Here is a 22,040-nt window from a genome sequence, read left to right as displayed (position 1 = left end):
TCTTGACCAGCAATAACATTAAACACAGCTGACATGCTTATGTAGCAAGCAGTAACATGCAGTAGCAACAATAACAATAACAACAACAATAACAATATACTGTATAACACTGACAGGCAACGTTCTGTTGCATTTTTATACACTTTCATAATACTTGTACAAAAGTTTTTGTTTTGTTTTTTACTTGTAATGATGATGTTTACATTGTTTTATTGTTACTTTGTCTACTACTGAATAACAACATAAAACACATGTATCTACTTGTAAAATCTGAAAAGTGTTTGCAGCATCCAAATGTCAGTTTCCATGTTTTTTTCAACCTTCAGTTAATTCAGAATATGAAAAAGTTACATTATTTTGCATTACGCGCGGCTCAGTGCTTGCATTGGCCGGAGATGAGACGTATGACCCCTTCCTCCTCCTGCCATGGCAACTTGAGGGAACCGGAGCAGAGGGGGGATGTGGGAGGAGCGACGGCCGGAGGTCCAGGTGGTCGAGCCTGCGTAAAAACGCACCAAACACACGCCAAACTCTTACGAAATGTGAGCGTCATTAGAAAAAAAAAAAACCTCCTGGCACTTCTCTGAATGAATAAGCTGTTTGCAGAGAAAGCCTCTTGGATTTTGCTGCTGCAGAAAGTAACCAAAAGAGCGGACACGGGACGCGCTGAGGTGGTGCGTCGCTGCGATCTCTCCAGAAAAACGAAAACGGACAGTTCAGGGAGAACTTTAGGGCTTTTTGTCTACAGGAGGCAACTTAAAAAAACAAAAAGGTCAAGACGGGCTTGTTTCAGCGACAAGTGGAGATATGTTCAAGAAAAGCAAGAGTAAAGTGCTGGTGGATTATGCGTCAGAGGAAGACGACATGTCCTGGCACTATCATCACTCCTACAAGGTAAAGAGACGGATGGAAAGAGACAAGTCACTGCTAACAATGACAGGCAGTTATGTTCCGTTTGTTTTGGTTTAAAAATAGGGTTAAAGATTGGCAAAAATGATAGGCGTATGAGTAAGTCTACCAAAGTGTGTCATTCCACTTGTTCAGTGTACCGTTTCACTTGTTTCAGGATGTTTTTTCAATAGGTGTCACAGTGACAGTGAAGCAAGGCAGCTTTATTTGTACAGCACATTATAACAACGAGGCAATTCAAAGTGCTTCACATAACAGGCAAAATGTAAACAGACAAAATGTAAAAAGGAACACGAGGTAATATAAAAACACATTCATTTCCATAAAGTTAAGTAGTAAATAAAAAATAAGACAGGAAAGTAAAAGTTACACTGCAGTTTGAGATATTAGTCAAAAGCCTTAGATGTTTTTAATGAAGTACAGAAGCACTGACTGATTTCTTTCAACGGTGGACCAACATACATATTACTATGTAGTAAATGATCAATAAAGCAATTAGAAACTAGACACAAATTAAGTAGTAGTGGTTCAAGTGACCCTAAGCACAAAAAAAAACTTTGAACATCATTTTACTGTACAGTATTAAGACATATCAAGCTTTGTAACAGGTTAGTCCAGAATTAGAAACAATATGTTCTTTATTAGACAGTATTAGACCTTTTATTAGACTCTTAGGCTTTATCAAAAGCTAAATTACAAAGACATAAAGGGCATTATTTCTCACTGTTAGACCATTATTAGATTTTCTTAGAGGGTAATTAAGGACACATTACAGCAGAACTGAGAGTACTGTTAGTGTATGGTGTCTGATTAGGGCATAATTATTGTCTAATAAAGAACATATTTCTAGTTTTTGTCTAATTTACTACAAAGAATGGCTTATTAAGTCTTATTTGTGTATTGTAAAGTTTAAGTGCAACCCAAAAGGCTACATAGTTTCAACAAACAGTATAACACAACCTTTGACCAATCAGTCCTGATTGGTCAGATACAGCTGTCTACAGTCTGTTTATATTTCTCAATAAAGGACCATTGCTGTGGTTGCAGTTCTTATCACAGACTCTGTAAATCAATAAATTTGTTTTTCGGTCAATACTTTGTGTCAAATTATTGATCATTATTCTTTTAAAGTATGTAGCTGTGTTAATGTGGATAATGAACAGTGAGCAAACAAACCTCGTCTGGGTTTATGATCTCCTCACTGTACGTTATCCCTTATATATTATCATTTTAAAATCTAAAACAGATAAAAGATTACACTCTAACCTAACTAACAGCAACTCTTACTAAATATATATTGTATATAAATCTATATGATTCCTGGTAAATTTTATATCTTGTAAGGGGGAAAAAATAAGAATCTCTGATTTAGGCACAAAGCCAGTTTTCAACTCATGTTTTTCTTTTTTTACTACTTGTCTGTCAGAGCTGCTAAACTTCCTAAAATGCTGAGATGTCAAAGAAGAAATAGCTCATTATTTCCCCAGAAAGAACCACAACAATCCTAATATATTTTAGATGGATACTATAAACTATAAGTATGGTAAAGTGACTATTATCATTGAGTGCTTTGAACACAATAAAAACCCAAATGTATAAAATGGGAATGTGATATGTAGTTTAAAGTACAGTAGGCAGACTTTCAGACTCAAATTTGTGTCAGCTTTGAATCTTTTTGAATCTACTTTGTGTCCTATAAATCTTGAAGGTTTTGAATGAAGTTTTGACTGACAGTTAGCATTTTGTTTTTTACTTCTTGTGTGTGTTAATGTTCTGTGTTGTTGGAAAAAGAGAGTGATAAACACTCAGATACAAACACACTCAGACACTCCGTCGTGTAAGTCCACATTTCAAAGGTGAGCAGCAGTGTGTGAGGTCTGAGAGCCTCTGAATCATCGGTATCAGCACATGCACACAGCTGGGCCCTGTCAAGGTGTTGGGGGGTACAGGGGAGAAGATAAGGCACACACACGCACACAAAGGCATGCAGCAGTCCTGTGTCATAAGAAATAGCAAGCTGACATGTTTATTTCTTGAACTTCTTGTAGTAGAATCCTTTTAAACCTGTGGAGCATGGATTAGGTCAGATGGGACAAGTTTCAGTTGTTCAGTGCTGGTCAAATTCTAGTAATTCCCAGATTTCTTATTGTAGATACCAGTTATAACAGTGCAGTTTTCTTCATAAAGGTTGAAGCCTTGATGGAGTCTAAATAATGTGCCACATCATCATGCTTGTGGTGTGTAATTAGATTACTGTACATGTGATCAAAATATCGTTAAATGTCTTTAAAAGTGCAAATACTTCATTACTTTACTTAAACAGAGTTTTCAGGTATCTGTGCTTTACTTGAGTGTTGATTTTCCAGACAAGTTTTCACTTTTATTCCCTACATTTTAGCGGATATATCTGTCCTTTCTACCCCTAAAATTTTCAAAACAGGCATGATTGCTTGCATGGGTATGATTGCTTCGTACTGTATCTGAGTACGATTGCCCAACTTCTCCACTCCCCCATCCCGCCTTTTGTTTATGTCATTGCCATGGTGCAGAAAATCCTTGTAATCGCAAGATCCCAATTGCAGCCCACTTACTTGTTTTGGTACAGTGCACTTTCCCACCAGATTAGGGATCCAGTGATACCACTTTTTTTTTCAGACCGAGTACAAGTACAAGTACTTACATTTGGGCACTTGCTGATACTGAGTACCGATACGAGTACTTAATAATGCCAGTTCTTACAATACTTTAAAAAAACCTGTTTTATTTTCATCAGATGTTCCTCAATTTCTAAATGTAACAAGTTGTTGCTGTTTCCTGCTGCTGGTGTAACCATAGTTACTGTACACATTACATTTTTGGGCCATTTGTAGTAAGTTATTTTACTAACAACAATTACCCAACCTTATTATGGACTTGCAGAATCAAATGGTGATTACAAATGGTGTTATATATGATAATTATTTCATTATCATTTACAGCACTTTAACTAGTATTTTAATGACCTGTTTACATGTGTAGTATTTAAGTTTCTTCTTCATGTCCCTCTTGTCTAAGAGCTAATTAGTTCCTACCTGCCATTGTTTGGGGGGGACAGGTATGAGTGTGGTGCCATGTGCTACAGTTTTGTTTCTGCGTCGTGTTGGAGATGTTTGCTTGTGTCAAGCGGTTATTTTTCGTGACGTGGTATCGGTTATTGGGTATTGGAGTAGTTTTATGAGTACAAGTACGTGAGGACAGTATCGGACCCGATACCCAATGCTGGTATCAGTACTGGTGCATCCCTACACCAGATGCAAACTGTGACTGAGACCACCGTTTCAAGTGGACTCTGGCGCAAACTTTGTGGTTTAGAGTACTCGGGCCCAAGTCCCTGATGTGAAAGCCCAACATCAAGACCGGTTTCAGTTTGTATCTATCAGTGAATATCACGAATGACAGATGCAACAAAACGACATAAAAGATGTGACAAGACCTAACAAGATGAAACAGACGAGAGGGGACTTGATCCTGCGATCAAGATCAAAGAGGGCGAGGTTCAGTTGGCTGCACAGAAACAGCTTGTAGAAATGTCCTTCAAAATGTGATTTTAAAGTTATTTTAAGAAGTTAAATCACTACTTCTATTTTACCAGAGTATTTTTTTACACAGGTATCTGTACTTGTACTTAAGTAAGACATGCATTTAATTCAAAAAATTTATTTTTGATGTCACATTTTGTTGTTTTGGTGGTGGAAACATGACCAGTCAATAAAGGTTTTGTCAATTAGGCCTGCTATGACATGTTTATGATGGGTTGTGCTGTCTTGGTTAATGTTAAGTTGTCAAACAGTAATTAAAATTAAACATGAAATGATTGACACCCAATGACAACAAACATTCATAAAGACTCCATTGAGTTTCGCTGCCACCATAGTTTCCTCTACACACATGGAAGGGGAGGGTGAGGCATCGTGTCTGCAATGTACAAGCTGTGTGCTAGATGCTACTAAATCCTACACACTGGTTCTTTAAAACAGTGTGAACTTGTTTTGATGTTAAACCATGTCCGATTTTATTCACTGCCTGTAGATCCTTCAGTGCATTGCTTGACAGCATTCACTGGATGTATAAATGTGTCATGTAGTGGGCGATTGGGAAGATCAGTCAACACCATTTCCCAGCATTTTTCATCTGTTGTCGTGATAATGTCGAGATCTGTGACCCTTGGCTGGCTTTTATTGGCCGTTTTTAACGTCCACCCTGGGAACCGTCACATGTGGTCTTTACCTCTGAGGAGTTCAGCTTGGGTGACTCTGCTGCTGCTGCTGCTTCCAGTGGCGACCAGAACTGAAGTCAGAGCTGCAACTTCTCCTCAGAATTCCTGGGAAAGTCACCAGGGAGGTCTCATCCAGTCGCCATGGCGATAAAACACATCCAGGGGTCAGAGGTTGGATCATAAAATGTCGTAAACACAGAGAAGAGGCTGATCCAACCCGGCAGCAGTGATACAGGATGAAGCCAGGATAAAAAGTTATGATAACACAGTCTGGACATGCAGGCTTTTCCTTCCCCTCATTCACATTGTGGTCGCTACGCTGTCTGTGCACCCAGCAGGGAGAGGGTGAAAGATGGATTATCTTGAGAATGTTTGCGTCATGGTCACATTGCATGACTATCTGCTGAGCTTCTTTTTTAAAAGTCTTTCGGCCATCCTAGAGTCACCAAAGATAAACATGTCAGACTGAATTAGAAATATGTCTGATCAACTCTAAAGCTACATAAATGTAAGTTAAAATAGGGTTATTAATCTGCTGATTATTTCCCTGACTGCTCGATGAATAGTTTGGTCTGTAACATGTCAGAAAACAGCGAAAATTTTCACAGAATGCAAACTGATATTTTCATAGTTTGTCTTGTCTGACCAACAGTTCAAAACTCAAATATTTAATTTAATTATGTCGATTTTGTTTGAACAATCACTTAATGGTTAATTGATTCTCAAAATTGTTCCAAGGGCTGCAACTACTGATTATTCTCATAACTGATTATTCTGTCGATCATTTTGCCATTTGATTGATTAGTTGTTCATCCATAAAATGTCAAAATATGGTAAAAAATGTTGATCACTATTTCCCAAAACCCAAAATGACATACTCAAATTTTCGTTTTGTCCACAATCCAAATATATTCAGTTTCCTTTCAAAGAGGACTAAAGAAACAAGGAAATATTCACATCAGAGGGGAAAAAAAACTCAAAACAATTAATCGAATATGAAAACTGTTGGTGACTAATTCAACAGTTTACAATTGATCCATTAATTGAATAATCGTTGCAGCTCTAATTGCCCCTTTCTAAATTCTGTCCCTTTTAGAACCTTCGTCAACTTTCTAGCTAACTAGCAAGCTAACAATTGATCTAGGAGCAGCTTTAGCCTACTCTTATAACAAGGTAAGCTAGCTGTGTCCATCAGTTGAGTCTGTAAAATCACCTTGGTACTGTATTCTGCTGACAAACTGGCCTTATAACATTTAATATTTATGACAAGTCCAGATGGTACCAGTAGTTGAGGTAATTATTCATAGCACCATCATAATCGTGCTAAGTCCTGCCCCGTTTTGCTCTGTGCTCCAATAACAGATGAGTGAGCTTGGTACACAGCAGAACATCGGTCAAGTTTCTCCTTTCCTGTTTCTTGTACTTCGATATGCTTTGCGCCAGGCTTGTCTATGCTTTTAAGAAAACCACATTTTGTAGATGGCTAAAATTGTTGCTGGGTGACCTGTAAAAATTATATATAGTCACATCTTAAGTTAGTTAAAGTTAACAAAAAGCAAGCTAACTAGCAGTAACTATCAGATGTAACTACCTACCTAATAATCTAGCTGTTAGCTAGCATTTTGCTAACATTAGCTAACATAAGACATAACTATATGTCGTTTTTACAGGTCTCCCATTAGGGTCAATGATCTTATGACAGCCAATGTCAAAACCAACCAACATATATGACAGTATAATGTGATGTTAAAACATAAAGCTAAATTGTTTCTTTAAGTTTGATAACTAGGCCTGCTATGGCATGTTTATGACGTGTTTATGTTTATGTTGTCTTGGTTTAATTTTTATTCACGTTACGTTTAGTCATGTTGAGTACTCGGTGTATCCCGTGTTTTCATGGAAGTTGAAGCAACTAGTAGTTGTTGGCAGTTTTTAGACATTTTAATGCATACATTTTTACATATTTTAGCTTTAATTAATTTGTAAGCCAATTAATATTATCATATATTCTCTACATCTTAAAAATGTCTCAAGCATTTACCTTTGGAATTTTCTAAAAAAGCAGAATTCTTAAACTGTTAACAGTTATGTCAGGTTGTCACAAAGACATCTCAAACAACGCAACTGACTGAATGACACTCACCGACAGTCACTGACAACAGTCATAAACATTTATACAGACTCCATGTTATGACAGGTCTCATGTGAAGGTTACAACAGTGTCATTTCGCTGCAAAATAAGGTGTTGCCAAATAATCTTTAAATAGACACAAGCAGGTCTGCTTATTTGTATCTTTATTTATCCAGAGAGGTTTCAGCGGTTTTCCTGAAAAAGAAAGCTGTGCTTTCACACACATTCAAACCTGAGAACAACCACAGTCTGATCTGCTGGCTGCTGGACATCACCACTGGAGCAGTTAGGGTCAGGGGCCTCACTCAAGGGCCCCACAAGTGATGTTCTTTCTCTTTCCCCACCAGTATTAGTCCTGGTGCATCAGTGATGGAAACAGTGACTCTTGTACAAAGTAATATTCTCTCAAATCACTTGATCAAAATGTTGTGTTTACTTCATCCTCAGAAGCTACAGCAGGTCTCTTTCTTCTGTACTTCGTTCGCTCTCTGTTATCTCTGTTAATGTTTTATTGCAGAACGGGTGATTTACATGTTTTGCCAATGAAATGAGCTGAAACCGTACATTAGACCGTACAGACAGAGACCTGCAGGCAGAAAGACAGAGACAGACAAGTTTAAAGGGATAATACATCCATAGACCAACACAAAGGAAAAGAGGGGGAGCATAAAGGGGAGATGGAGGAGAGAAAATGCAGGATTTGAAGTTAATATCGGTCCTCCCAACACAGTGCTCCAGGGCGACTACAGTCCAGGCCCTGTGCAGCAGCAGCTTGCTTTCTCACCGCTCAGCTCTCTATTGAAGTTCAGCGGGTTGTAAGAGGCAGCTGTGAGCTTGCAGGAGGTGCGTGCGCCTGTTTGTCTTTGGCTTAAAGCAGTAACACACCTGAATACTTCAATAACACCACTCTAATTCCCTCTTTGTGAAGTGGGATCGTTCAGAGTACAGATCAGGTCTGAGCACAAACTTCAGACGGCCTCATATCTAAATCATTAGTGGTGAGGGGAAAAAAATAAAACTGAGCGGATCTTCTGTTGAAGGGGATGGAGTTAAGATCAGGTAAAACGTTTGAGAGGTTTATCTTACAACTTTAATGGAGAATGGAGAGTTGTTTATAATAGTTAAACTGAGCAAAATGTGAATGGAGTCTGGCAGGCAGAGACTGAACTCAAACTCCAGAGTATGTTTTTCCAGAGCACTGGACTTTTGTTTTCAGGACAACGGGTTTAGCTTTACATTGACAGGTAGTCGACAGTTATAAACAGCTGACTTGTCGGATGCTCGTTATCATCAAATCACAATGTTGCACTCGTCTTGCACTCCTACAGTGTTCCTGCAGCCTGCCTGCGCTTCCTCGAGTCTGGGAAGAGGAGGCCTTCAGCTTCAACCTGCTTCAACCATAGACTGTAAACTTAATAAGATTTCAGCCTATACAGCCTATGGCTCCAACTCATTATTTGGACTGCTATACTCATTTTTTGGATGTGCATATTGCTCCTTTAATTAATTAATTAATCACTGATTTTTTTTTTATATCCAAAATTATACCTTAATAACATGTGCATTTCATGGGATATGAGCCTCTATTCCAGAATAAAAAAAAAAGTCTGATTTATCCTTACACCTCACCACATGACACCATCTAATACTCAAGTTGATGCCTATGCCTATGACTCCTGCAGAGTCACTTGACCAGGAAGTGAATGCTGATTGTACCCTGTTCCACTTCAGACAAAAGCCAGATGTTTGTGGGTGATGGTGTTTTTTTTTTTTTTTTGTCCAGTGTAAAAGGGGCTTTAGTGAGCTATAGAGATGCAACTAGGTTTTTTTTTTTTTGGACAGGTGCTGCATTCATGAGATGAGATTAGTATCAATCTTCTCATCTAAGCCTCATCAAAAAAGTGTATTTCTCAAAATGCTGAAAGATTTCTTTAAATATATTTGGTGAAATGTTTGATGAAAGAAACCGTTCCCTGAGCTCGGAGGGTGTAGGAGTATTGTTGGTGGCTTTTGGAAACTAGTGTTGGTACTTTGGCATTAGAATTCACTGTGCGTCTTTATTGCCTAGTAATCTGGCTTTTTTTTTTTTTTAAAGACAACACTGTGCTAAAATTTACACACTCACACACTCAGTCTCAGTCAAAGAGGGAAAGAGAGACAGACGGGGGGAAAAAATGCCCCCTCTGAGTTGTGAAAACAGAACTCTTGCTTTCTGTTGTTAGGAGTGTTTTTTTTTTTTTTTTGCCCCGAAACACTACTCTGAATCCCCCCCTCCTCCTCTTCTCACTCTCTCCCTCTGTTCCAAGTTGTTAATGCTTTTACGCTCTCTAAAACAGTAGTGAGCGATCAGTGTGTGTGTGTGTGTGTGTGTGAGTGTGTGTCTTTGATCAGCTCAGGTGGCGGAGACCCAGCAGACTTTGCTCAGACATGTCCGACCACAGTTCCTCCTCCTCCTCTCACTCTCATGCAGTCGTTACATGTTGGAAGTTCTTACAGCTTTGATCATTTTACAAGAATTCTGGCTCCGCTTCAGTAATCTGAGGCTCAGCTGCACGTCTGATGACTTCTCGCTGCCCCCTCCTCATAATTTAATGGGTTTAAGTCCTTCGGAGCTGGTCGAAGTCGAGTCATAAGCCTTTCCAGGGAAAGTGCAAATCTATGGCAAAATGGATTTCTTAAAGGATAAAACTGTAATATATTTTACTCTAATAAATTAAAAAATGACCATGATATGCCATCAGAGATTGAGGAAATATGCTTGACTGAATTTCTCGCTTCTCTGACAACATCACTGCAGACACAGTCTATTTGGCCACATAGGTTGTGTTATTGTTTGCTCATTTCATGTTAATTAGAGTTCAAATTAATGCCGAATGTTTGCTGAATGAGTAAATGTCCCTTTATGAGTTGTAAGATATCATTAATAATCTTTTAGGTGGAGCAGATGCTTATGTTATGGTTAATTTAAGCAAAATGTTACTGTAGTTTGGCAGGCGATGAGACAGGCAGGCAATATTATCACTATTTTTATTAGATTTATAGTATGGGGTCATAAAACAGAAAAAGGAACACTAGAAAACGAAATAAATACACAGATAAATTACAAAGTAAAGGTCAAAATAAAATGAAAGTGCTTCTTATTCTATTATAATTTGTTATTTTTGCCATATTTCTGCATTAATATATCCTTTTTTATTATTCTTTATATTTCCACATTTATTTTCTTACTCTGACACCCACTTACAGCACTGATCAAAACAAAGTAACCAAGAGCTTCACATAAATTAATAAAAACAATGAAACTGTAATACAAATATTATACAAAGGATATATAAAAAATGAAAAAATAAGCCGGCAGACTGGAGCACAATGGAACCAAAATAGCTGCACTTAAATAACCAAATGATGATGCAGCAGGTCATGAATTTGTTTTCTGTCTCTTTTGTTTAACTCTGCCCTCTGACTTCTGTGGCTTCCTCTCATCTTCCCCCTCCAGTCCTCCATCCATCCCTCCACCCATCTATCGTTCCATCCATCCATTCCTCCATCTCGCCCTCCAAACACTGCATGTTTATGTTAGAGCTTTAAAAAGGCTGACCTGTGTTTCACAGGAAAGTCTGCACACACTCCACACACACACATCCCTGTGCCACAAAGTGTGGATGGTGTGTGTGTGTGTGTGTGTGTTTGTTTTGGGGCGAGTTGCTATTTGTGTTAACTCACTGCTGCTGTATGTGTGTGTGTCTCAGGACAAAGACATAGAAGGAGAGGAAGAGGAGGAGGAAGCTGTCACTGCAGTATCCAAGGTAAACAGCACCACTTCACAGCTATTTGGACGTAACACAGATGCAGACTTATATTCAATGCACACACAGTTGTACGTCTGACAGTTACCCCCTGTAGATACGCTCTTATCTTATCACACATTGACTGAACACTCTCTAATATTGCTCTTATGATGTCTCACTCATGGTTGTGTAACCCAAAACAAATCAATCTTACGTCACCAAAAACGTCCATATCCCTTGATAACCCTCAGTGCTCTGGTGCCCGATTGCATAAAAGCACTTAGGCTAAGGTTTCCCTTAAATGTTCATTTAAAGATGCCTTAGTTGCATAAAATCACTTCAGGAAAAACTCTTTAATCTCTAAAAGGCTGGGTTGCATCTACAAGGATTAATTTTTGAACACCTTAAATTATGTTGCACCAAACTTTTAAGCACTTAGGAGTGTTCCTAAGTGAAGCCCTTAGCTAAGGGAAATATTTTGCTTCAGGGAGAAACTTAAATTTGTAGCCTAAGGCGGTTTATGCGACTGGGCACTGATAGACACTTGGTCTGTAATTGTCAGATGAGCAGACAGTGCTTCACAGTGCAGCTGAGGTAAAACAGGAGGGTCAGAGGACATCTGAGGCTGCAGTGTTTATCTGTAAACACAACAGCCTTCAGCTGCCATCCCCTGCTTTATCTTTACCCTTATCACTGGAACACCATCTTGGTTGTTGTTATGGCGCATGTGTGTGTGTTCACTGTTATCTTTATCCTAGAAGTCACTGTGGGTTTGGATCTGCATTGAGGACACTGTAGTTTAGGGTAAAGACTGAAATATTAATTCTGGTTTATAATAACTTGAATCATAGCGGAACAGAAACTTAAACTTGTCAGTCTGGCAGTAAATGTACAGTTCACTGTTCAAGACCAAGAAGAGTTTTGACTGTCGTTTCCCAATTGCTGGACAAGTGAAGGCCTTGAAGTAAGCTGAGAAGGAAAGGCTAACGCTAAGCTAATGCTACAGCTAACATTGTACCTTTACAACATTGGCTTTGGTGCAGTTGTATGTCTTTCAGCAGCTTCGTAATCCAGCCTTGAACTGTGGTGTCTTTTTACGTGGCAAAATAAATTCATAATGATAAATCGCACACTGAATGTCTTCTGTAGTTATTTAACCATTTTTCCATTTTGAAAATAGTTGTTGTTGTTGCATGTTGTTAGCTGCCCACTGGCAATCCCAAATTACAAAAAGTTATGCTAATAAAGTTGGTTAGCTTACTATTATCGAATTTTTCCTATGCAAGCAAAACAAAATGACTATGCTACACAAAATAGTTCTTGAGTAGAGAATTGTTTTTATAAAATATTAACTCCCAGTAACTGACAGATAGCTAACGGAAACTAGCAAAGTCAACATTAACTTGCCAATATAATAGCCCATGCTTTTGTAAAGAATAAAATGGGATATAGTCGATACATCTGACCTGACAATTGATTAGACTAAACTAAACTAAAGGACTATACTAACACTGAAACACATATTTCTTGATGTGAACATACGCATATAAGTTTAAAAAAAGTCAAACCTACATTTTCAAAGAATTGACAGATAGGTTTAATATATCTAAAACTGTTATTTTTGACAGTTAGCTTGTTGTTGATTGTTGACTTTTGAGTGCCAAATCAAGATCCAGAGAGTGTTCAGGTTAGGTACATTTTTAGGTACATGATATTGTGAGTCTAAAATTTCTGTCATTATCCCTGTAAACTTCATATTGGTAAATAACGGTTTTATGATGTGGGTTTGAGGATAACTGGCCTTTGTCTGTGCAGGCAACTTTATCTGCAGCTGTGCCCACTATAAACAATGAGTGTGTGAGTGAGATTATGTGCTGTGTCTTTGTTCACGGGATGAAACATCTCCTGATCTGCACGAAGTCTTTACTCAAAGGTTTGGTTGTGTCTGGACTCTTCTGGCCGTGTGAAGCTCGAGCGTAAACCTCACACTGTATTGTCCTTGAACTCTGGCTGCGTTCCTACTGTATGTACAGCTACTGTAGGTGACTCCGTTCACAGCACATTTTTCATGACCTGTCCTGTTTGTGAGGATACGGGCGGCTGGGCTGGAGAAGGGAAGGAAACGCAGCATTCTTTCTAGGAGCTGGCTCTTTTGGATGGGAACAATCACTGTGGAAGAAAAACAAGGCTGAAAATAGCCACAGACGGCTCTGACACTGTTGAAGGCTACAATTCTTCCACCGTCGGTTGTTTTATGCACATATTAGGAAACACAAAGTAGACATGGAGTCCAGGAAGTGGAGGTTACCTTTCAATGTAAAAGGCTGATTCCATTTGTAGATGGAGGAAGTTTCATTTTGCAATTTCCCAACATTCAATTCCTTAAGCCATACTTGTAAAACGTTTATTTTATCAGTTCAGTGCATAAATGAACTTAATTGAACTTTTAGAGCCATTTCTGCATCTTATCTTGATGCTTTATTGAAAATATATACGTTAAAACTTTACAAATGAGAAATAAATTAATTTAGGCTGAGTATTTTAGCCTAAATGAGACACAAGAAGTGCATTTAGACAGAATTAACAGGCTCTTGTTTTTCAGTATCAGTAAAATAATATACACATTTTAAATGCTTTACTATCCTGCAGATATAAATCTTAAATTTGCAGAATTTCCTCGATAGTCCTTTATTTATTTGGGGACCCAGATAAAATCTTCTGTGATCTACCTGTGGATCCCGACCCAGACTTTTACCAGTCGCCCAACAACATCTTTTAACCATCTTCAAAAATTAGTCTTTTTTTTTTTTCCATGTTCCACCGGGTACCAAAGCTTGGTCTACTGTTACTGGGGCACAGAGCAAAAAGGGGCAGGACTTAAGAAGGGTCAATTAGCAATATTTCCAAATTCAAATGCCTCTTTAATCTCCCAGCTTCCATCTCTGGGGTATGGATGGAAGAATTTGGCCCAATAAGAGCTCTATTGTTCTGCCAGGCGTGGAGCTGTAGGTAAAGCTCCCCCACACAGCGAGCCTCAGTGAGGTGCTTGGTTTACTTACTTCTTGGCCGGAGAGATTACTGGGCACTGAGCTGCTTTTGGATCTGGAGGCCTGGAGGTTAATGCTGGAGAGAATGGTGAATAGGCAGGCCTCTGTATGTGCACACATGCATGCACACACACACGCACACACACACAACTGGAAATTTATAGCTCCACACACATATACACACACAGCTATATTCAATCTGTTTTGGCATCTCTGGTTTCTGCTCAAACTACAGCAAATCTGATCCACGGTTTACACTTGGCGGCACACAGGAAACAAGAAGCAGAGCGAGGAGAGACACAGATAGACTAGAGACAGGGTGTCGAAATAGCTGAGACGAGAATTTTGTAAATATTTTTGATGATAATAAACTGCGTTCTTGCCCTCAGGCATGTCGATGGTGATGAGAGGTGAGAGGAGGATTTGATTTTTTTTCCTTTATCAGCAGCAGTGCCTGTCTCCTTATGAGATACCAGAGTGAGGCCGAGTTAAATCCATCATATATCACATAGTTTTGAATATGAGAAGAGATCGTTAGTGGGATCAAATGTAGAGCTCAGTGGCGCAAGGTTGTTACAACGGGCCCCAGTGCATAATAATATGTTGGCCCTGGTGCATGCTAGTTGCTAGTTATGAAGCACACACACCATTAGATATTCAGTATATACTATATAATTTACCAACAGTGTTTGGCTAATCACATGATAAAATAGATTTGATAACATACATATTACCCGGCTATCATCAGTGCATGTCGGTATATGACAGAAATATAAAGAAAATAAGAAATTACGGTACCACTTTTGAATAAGACTGCCATTATAAATTATCTATAGATGGGTTATTAATTATGTTGTCAGTTAATCTTATTACAAAGTGGTACAGAAATTAGTCATACAACTGAGTATTATTTTTTAAAAATAGTATGGTATTTTTTAGTTTATGTAGAAGAAGCATATAATTTAATTACATAGATTGCTACTGACCATTTAACCAATTATATAGAGGCATATATAGCAAATGGAACCATTTTTATTCAGTGCAAGCTCTTCTTTGAACACAGGAGTATTTTTCAAGGTTGCAATTTGAATTGACCTTTTCTAAGTCCCGTTCTTAGAAAAGATTTATCTCAGTTCTAAGTAAATTTTGGCTACTTGTTATGTTTGAGGTTTATCAGTCTTGGGTTACTAGGTTACTAACTACCTGTTCTACATCAATCATCAGCTAGCTAGTTACATATGATAGCTAATGTTTTCAAAACACCACCTAACTAGCTAGCCAACCTACATCAATCATTAGCTAACAAGTGTTTTTCTCTAAAGCAAAACGCTAGCTAACTAGCTAGCTAATCTAAATCAATCATTAGCTAGGTATTGTTTTGCTCTGTAGCAAGCTAACATTAGCTAATTTGAGAGGGGGCTATTGTAGACCTTAATATCCCTTTTAACGGTCCCCCAGCAGTGGCCCAGTAGCTCAGTTGGTAGAGCTCTTGCCCCATGAACCGAAACTTTGATTGATAGCATATCTAAATACATGAAGGGACAGGAGAAAGGTTCTGCCGGGTGCAAGCTGCAGGAGGGCTGGCTCTCTCTATGGGCCCCCCACCCAGCGCCTGCACTGTTCATATTTCCGCCCCTGGTAGAGCTTGTGTAGGCTGTATACCTGTAGGACAAACTGTTCTTTATGAAGTCATGTTATCTAAACTGTGACATTCTGATACTGTGACAGATCTTATTGTACATGTTCCTGTTTGGTTTGAGGAATTACTGCTTTCATGTCCAGCTACTTGTTTGCTTGTTGTGGCCGCTGTCACATCCTCTGGTCTTCAACACAGAGAACGAAACAGGAGATGAAACGTGTGCGTTGATGTTCTGCACGCATGCCGCTCCTCGATAGGTAAAACATAGAAACAAAAGAAGCCGCTTATAGGGGTCGCCGAGGTCAGGTGCATTCATCAAATAACGATGGGAGCACTGAGAATGTTTTGATAACGGTGAAGCAAAGGCAGGCACGGATGTGAGTAGGAGTAAACGTTATGACCTTGACAATTGACATTGGGAATTCTTCCCAGGCATGGAGAGAAACGGAGCCAGAAGTTTGTTGTATAATCGCTGTGGAGGGCGGTATCTGTGCTCGGTGGAAAGCTGCAGGGGCAGAGAGGAATTCTGATGTGACGGGGGAGTCCAGGGGAGTTTCAGAGGGAGTGGAGGGTCTTCCACTGGAATGTGCCGTACGGTACTGCCAAGTCAATGCCACTCAGCCTTCTCTGCCTCTCTCAATATATCTGTAGCGATAAGGTTCTTTTTGGTCCAACAACAATAAGAAAGTATAACAAACATATATTTCAGCATCTGTAGCACAGATGGTTTCCAATACTGATTCTTATACTTTAACTTTGTGTATCAGCTGATACAATGACAGTGTATTTAAAATACTTTTTAACAGCTGTATACTGCTAAACCTGTATGGATGTGATATGATTGTTATAATTGTTGTATGGTTTGGCTAAGGTAAAAAAAAAAAGGTGTACAGGGACCTGCTGCTCGACTGATTTAAATTTGATCAGTGCATGGACTCATACCCGATACCCGATCCAGAATTTTAGGCTGTATCTGAGGCATTTCTGATACTGGTCTCCATATTGGAACAACATTAGCAGCATTAGTAATTTACCTTAGGCCAGAGATATACTTGCTGTTTAACCACACATTTTGCTTTGTGTATGCATAGCGTTAATTTCTGAGGACGCGCACAACCATCGCTCCAAATGGATGCAGGATACGTGAGGCAGCCATGAAGCGAAGGGATGCGTATGCAAATGCGTAGTTAAAAGCAAGTATATTTCAGCGTTTAAGGATTTGTTTAAGGGGATATGCCTATTCACTTTCTTTCCAAGAGTAAGATCACATAATCACTATCACTTTCAGTGTTAATATGAAGCTAAAGCCAGTAGCCCATTAGCTTAGCTTAGCACAAAGATTGTCAACAGGGGGAAGTTGCTAGCCTAGCTCTATCCAAAGGTTAAAGAATTTGTCTATTAGTGGATTAAGTTATGGACAAGTCAGGGCCAGGCGAGCTGTTCTAATCTGTTTCCACTTTGTATGAAGCTAAGCTAATTACCTGCTAACCAGTTAGTTCAAGATGAATCCCTTTCTTGTGTCTGTTTGGTAAATATGAAGCTAAAACGAGTTTCATATTTAGGGGAAAACAACTAGCCTAGTTCTGTAGTCACTGTGCCCGTCCAAGCAGTAGCTACAGCACAAAACATAACCCCACATAAGCTGTCTATTTTATCTTGAAGTCACATGTTAATTACTGAGTTTAAGATGATGGTAGGTGGACTTTGTTACCGTTGGACAGGCCTTCAGTTTCCCCTCGTTTCCAGTCCAACTCAGCTAACCAGCTGCTGGAAATAGCTTCATATTGACAATACAGATGTGAGAATCTTATCGTTCAACTGTCTGAAGCCAAAAAGTGAAAAAAATAAGGATTGTTGTTGCGAACAGAGATTTTAAAAAATGCTGAATAGATGATGGATGTATTTAGATATGAGGGAGAGCACGTTTGATTAATTCAGAGCCAACGAAAAACAGTGCATCCATCAATCTGAACTAAATTCCTCTGATGCTGGTTTATGAAATCACTCTCTTCCAGGAGCATAAATCACTCACAAAAAGGCATCAGAGATAATAAACTAACATGCAACAGATGAGTTCTGCATTTCAACATCAAATGTTCTGTTGTCTGCTCTTCTGTCAGGAGGCCAAGGTGAAGAAGATCATGTCCAAGAAGGAGAGGAAGGAGAAGAAGATGTTCTCCTCCAAAGATGACGAGCACTTCCTGTTGACCGGGGTGAAGCTGGCTGACCGCAGAGGGTGAGGTTACACAAACAATTATCTTATCATTGACATATGTATGTTTTTTACATGAAGATTACTATGATATTAATTAAACTTTCTATAAGTACATAGTGGTATCATGGCTTGTTGTTATCTTGACCACACTGTAAAAATAAATTTTGTTTTAACTTAAGAGAAGTTAGTGTCTGGGCTGCCTTGAAATTTTAAGTTGACTGAATGTGAAAAGACAAGTTGATGTAATTTTTAAAATTTCTAGTTAAATAAACTTGATATTAATACCATGATTACAGTTTAATTAACAACTCTTCAATAACACAGATGAACATTACAAATAAATTTGATTTATCTCAAAGTTTATTAACTCTCAAGCAATGCATGCTGGGAAGTCTGCTAATATGCTGATCGTCTTTCTTTAGAAAATTAATGTAATGAGTTGATTGAACTCTGTACAGTACATTCATTCAACTCATCATTTCGAGTCAAAAGGTTGCAAATTAATTAGTTAATGTTTAATTAACTCGAATCAATAAAACTTGTATATTTATGTTAAGATAATGAGAAAAGATTAGTTGATTCCACTAAATTCCTTTTTCTTTCTTTTGCAAAAGGATTCTGGTTGAGCAGGAGAGAGAGATATTTGGCTTATATAAAAAAAAAAACATACTGGTGTCACTAGCGGCCTGTTGAATGTACGTCAGACCTGCCCAGATCATTTCTGGTTCACAGCATAAGAGGGACATACTCTGCAGCCATCAGTGGTCAAGTGTTTGTAGCAAAAATATTTACAAAGTTGATTAGAAATAATGGAGTCATGTCAAACCACTTGTAGTTGTTTGAACAGAGCTTCATTTGCCAGAAAACTTGGAGAGCCCTTGAGGAAGGGGAACATGTATGAAGAGGAAAACCTAAATTAATCACCCCTTTGTGAAATGAGTTTACAGTGGCTCGCTGTATGGGGAATGTTCCACACTGCAGTGACTGTGAAAGTGTCTCATACACACCTAACCAGTCCTATTTATAGTTAAATATTGTTTATTGTTTTTATTGTGTGGAACACTTTGTGTTGCATTCTGTATGTGTGAAAAGTGCTTTATAAATAAAGTCTGATTGATTGACTGCCAGATCTGTACTTTTCTGCATAATAGTAAAGGCTGAATTATAATAAACCTTAATCCTCTGAAGTTGTTGGCTGTTTTCACATAAAGTAATGAGTAATGAGCCCTTTTAAATTTCAGCAATTGTAACAGTGTTACTGAATTTGTAAGGCAACCAGATACACTAAAAGTTACTGCAAAAAGTAGTGGATTACAACACTGATGGTGACTGTGAGCTTTCCACTGAGCTGCCCCACTGAACTTTGGTTTGAAAAAAAATCTTTAAAAAAAATCCCAGATGCTTAGGTCTGGCAGAGGATCAATTTAGGCCTGGTGGGGAAACCCTGCGCTAACAACAAGTTAAGCTGTGCCTATCAGGTAACTCAGAAAACCAGAACATATTCTCTCCATAAAACATTCCACTTTCACCCAAATCAATGACTAAAGTTAAGACAAGTTGTGTGCTTGTGTACACTCTGCTCCAGCTGCCTCTGTCATCTGTCCAATTATTGTCTCATCTGTGGACTGATAAAAAAAACTAAAAAACTAATCAAACTCAGTGCCCCATATCACTATTTTGCACGCTGAGACCGTGCTCAGAGGCACTCAGGGGGTTATAGTAGACTGATACAGACTGACCTCTGAACTAACTAGCCAACTAGACACTAAAGTAGCTGCTAACAACAAGTAAAACTTGTCTGCCAGTCAGAAAACTCCTGAGTTGAGGCAGAGCAGCCGGAGGACAACATGGTCAGGATCAGAAAATGTTTTCTCCATGAAATAAAGCTCAGTTTCACTAAAATCCATGAATAAAGTTGTGTTTTTGTACAGTAATCAGTGAGGCCTGGCTGGCAGCATGGGTCTTGTGCCTCAGCAGGTTTCCGAGAAGCTGGCCAATCAGAGGAAAGTGTGCTTTCATGGAAGGTGGAGCCAAAGCAGCTTGTTTCAGACAAAGGTTGAATAGAGGGCCTGCATAAAGGGCTAGTGTAAGACAAGGATGTTTTTGAACTGTGAATCATGCAAAGCTACTCTAGTGGAGTCCCTGAATGAAAATATAGAGATGTAAATGAGCATAATAGGTCTCCTTTAAGATGTGAACTGTTGACTGGCTGCTGTATATGCTATAATCTTTTGTCCTGTCTCCAAAGGTCTCACAAGAAAATCAAGGACGATGAGAAGGAGAAGGAAAAGAAGGACAAGCCAGAGAAGGGCCTCTGCTTCTGGGAGAGCGTTACCATGACGATGAGACAGATCTCACCCACCAAAAAACTGGAGAAGATGGAAGGCTGGGAGCCGCCTCGCCTGGAGAACTTAACTGAGACCGGGACCGACGAGGCCCCAGAGGACAAGAGCCAGAATGGGGACTTGCCAGTGTCCTTCCCCGACTCTCTAGGCCTCCCGTTGGAATTGGCCTCCTGGGGGGGCCGGGGTCTTGAGGAGGACTCCTCCCGCTATGCTAACCTGTCGGACTCCAAGGATTCAACGGCCGCCGTGAGGTGGACAGCCCGTGCCAAAGTCAAGCTGGCCGGCATCAGCAGGATGAGCAGAGGGATTGTGTCAGAGAGCGCGTGGGAGGGGTTTAAATAGTAGCAGCTTGACCTTTGATACACCCACCTGACCCCTCCGACCCTCAACCCATCAAATGATGAGGACCTGAACCAAATATCTGCTCCTCTCTGCAGCCCAGTTCTGGACAAAACCGGTGTTCATGTCAGTTGTTATTGAGTAAGATGCTGTAGTCAAACCATGAACATAACACATGAAGTTTGTCCTTATTATTTTAGCCTTTTAGATTGGGTTGCACCAACCAGGATTCACTTAAAATTTTAGGTTTAAAATGAGTAAATCCAGGTTTAAAATCAAGCAGAGCTCTATTGCACAATTAAAATTGAATGAATGAGCACTGTCAGGACCTAGTAAATAAAAAAGAGGAAGTTGTTTTAAAAAATGTTATACTGTTAGCTAGCTAATTATAAAGTTACTAAAACATTGCATTGTTTTCTAGCTATCTAAAAAGGTTTAAACAAATGTTATATTGTTTACTAACTAACTAAAAAGTTAACAAAATGTTCGATTGTTTGCTAGCTAACTAAAAGGTAGTTAACCTGTTCATGATAGCTTGACAGAGAATCTCTGATTTCTCCTTTGAGGAAAACCTGTTGAAATCAAGAAGTGACACGTCATAAAACTCAACTGGTTTGAGTCTGTCCCTTAACTCTCTTCAAAGAACTTGATTATTTTGTTCAATCCCTCTCAAAAAGGCAGTCATTTAAAAGATTAAACCTTCTCAAATGTAAGTTTAAACGTTATACTGGATCACATTATACATCAGAGTTTCAAGGTTTTGTGCAGCAGAATTAAATTTGATATTTGTTTAGAGTAAAAACTAAACTGAGGTCTAAATGTAATCTTTCTTAGTTTGGTGCAACTGAATTTAAAATCAAACATTTAATTGGGATTTAAAATTAATCCTTGGTGGTGCAACCCAGCCTAAATTCTTGAAGATAATATGTCAGTTTTATCAACTGGCTTTTTTTAAGCTGGACTGACACTTTTGAATCAACATATTGACATAAACAACAAATAAAAGCCTTAAACTACTGTACCATTGTAACTGTGATATCCACTGGCCTGGCATTTAGATATTTTATGTTGCCAAGAAAAGGAGTGATTTTCATGTAATTATTGTGGCTGTCGATGATCGAGAATCAATGAAGAATATGCAAACGTGCTACTGAAGACTTTATGTTGGTTTCCACTTCCTGTCTGTCTCTGCAGTTACATCATCTGAGTGAAGAATGCGAGTCTGCAGCCTTAACTTATGCATCAGTAATGGGCGTAAAGTGCGTGTAATCATGTGTGTTTGTGTGTCAAAGAGAGATAAAGAGACAGTGAGTTTGTGGATGGACTCACAGCTGGCACCGTAAAGAACATGTGAAGTTCTGTTGTTGTGTTG

General features: G+C 38.9%; 1 protein-coding gene across 2 annotated transcripts; it reads left to right on the top strand.

Moving 5' to 3' along the window:
• Positions 1-459: 459 nt before the first annotated feature.
• Positions 460-21,594, top strand: LOC146314580 (testis development-related protein). 2 transcript variants are annotated; one of them, XM_084738183.1, is made up of 5 exons: positions 460-894; positions 11,045-11,101; positions 16,202-16,360; positions 17,890-18,005; positions 20,233-21,594. In XM_084738183.1, the coding sequence occupies exons 1-5, from the start codon at positions 808-810 to the stop codon at positions 20,669-20,671; spliced, it is 858 nt and encodes a 285-aa protein (XP_084594309.1). In that variant the 5' UTR covers positions 460-807; the 3' UTR covers positions 20,672-21,594. The 2 variants fall into 2 exon arrangements, with proteins under 2 accessions (XP_084594309.1, XP_084594308.1); XM_084738182.1 differs by lacking the exon at positions 16,202-16,360.
• The last annotated feature ends 446 nt before the right edge of the window (positions 21,595-22,040 follow it).

Source organism: Lutjanus erythropterus, chromosome 15, assembly GCF_056507025.1.
Source record: "Lutjanus erythropterus isolate fLutEry1 chromosome 15, fLutEry1.hap2, whole genome shotgun sequence".
NCBI lineage: Eukaryota > Metazoa > Chordata > Actinopteri > Lutjaniformes > Lutjanidae > Lutjanus > Lutjanus erythropterus.
This window is presented reverse-complemented; position numbering and strand designations above follow the sequence as displayed.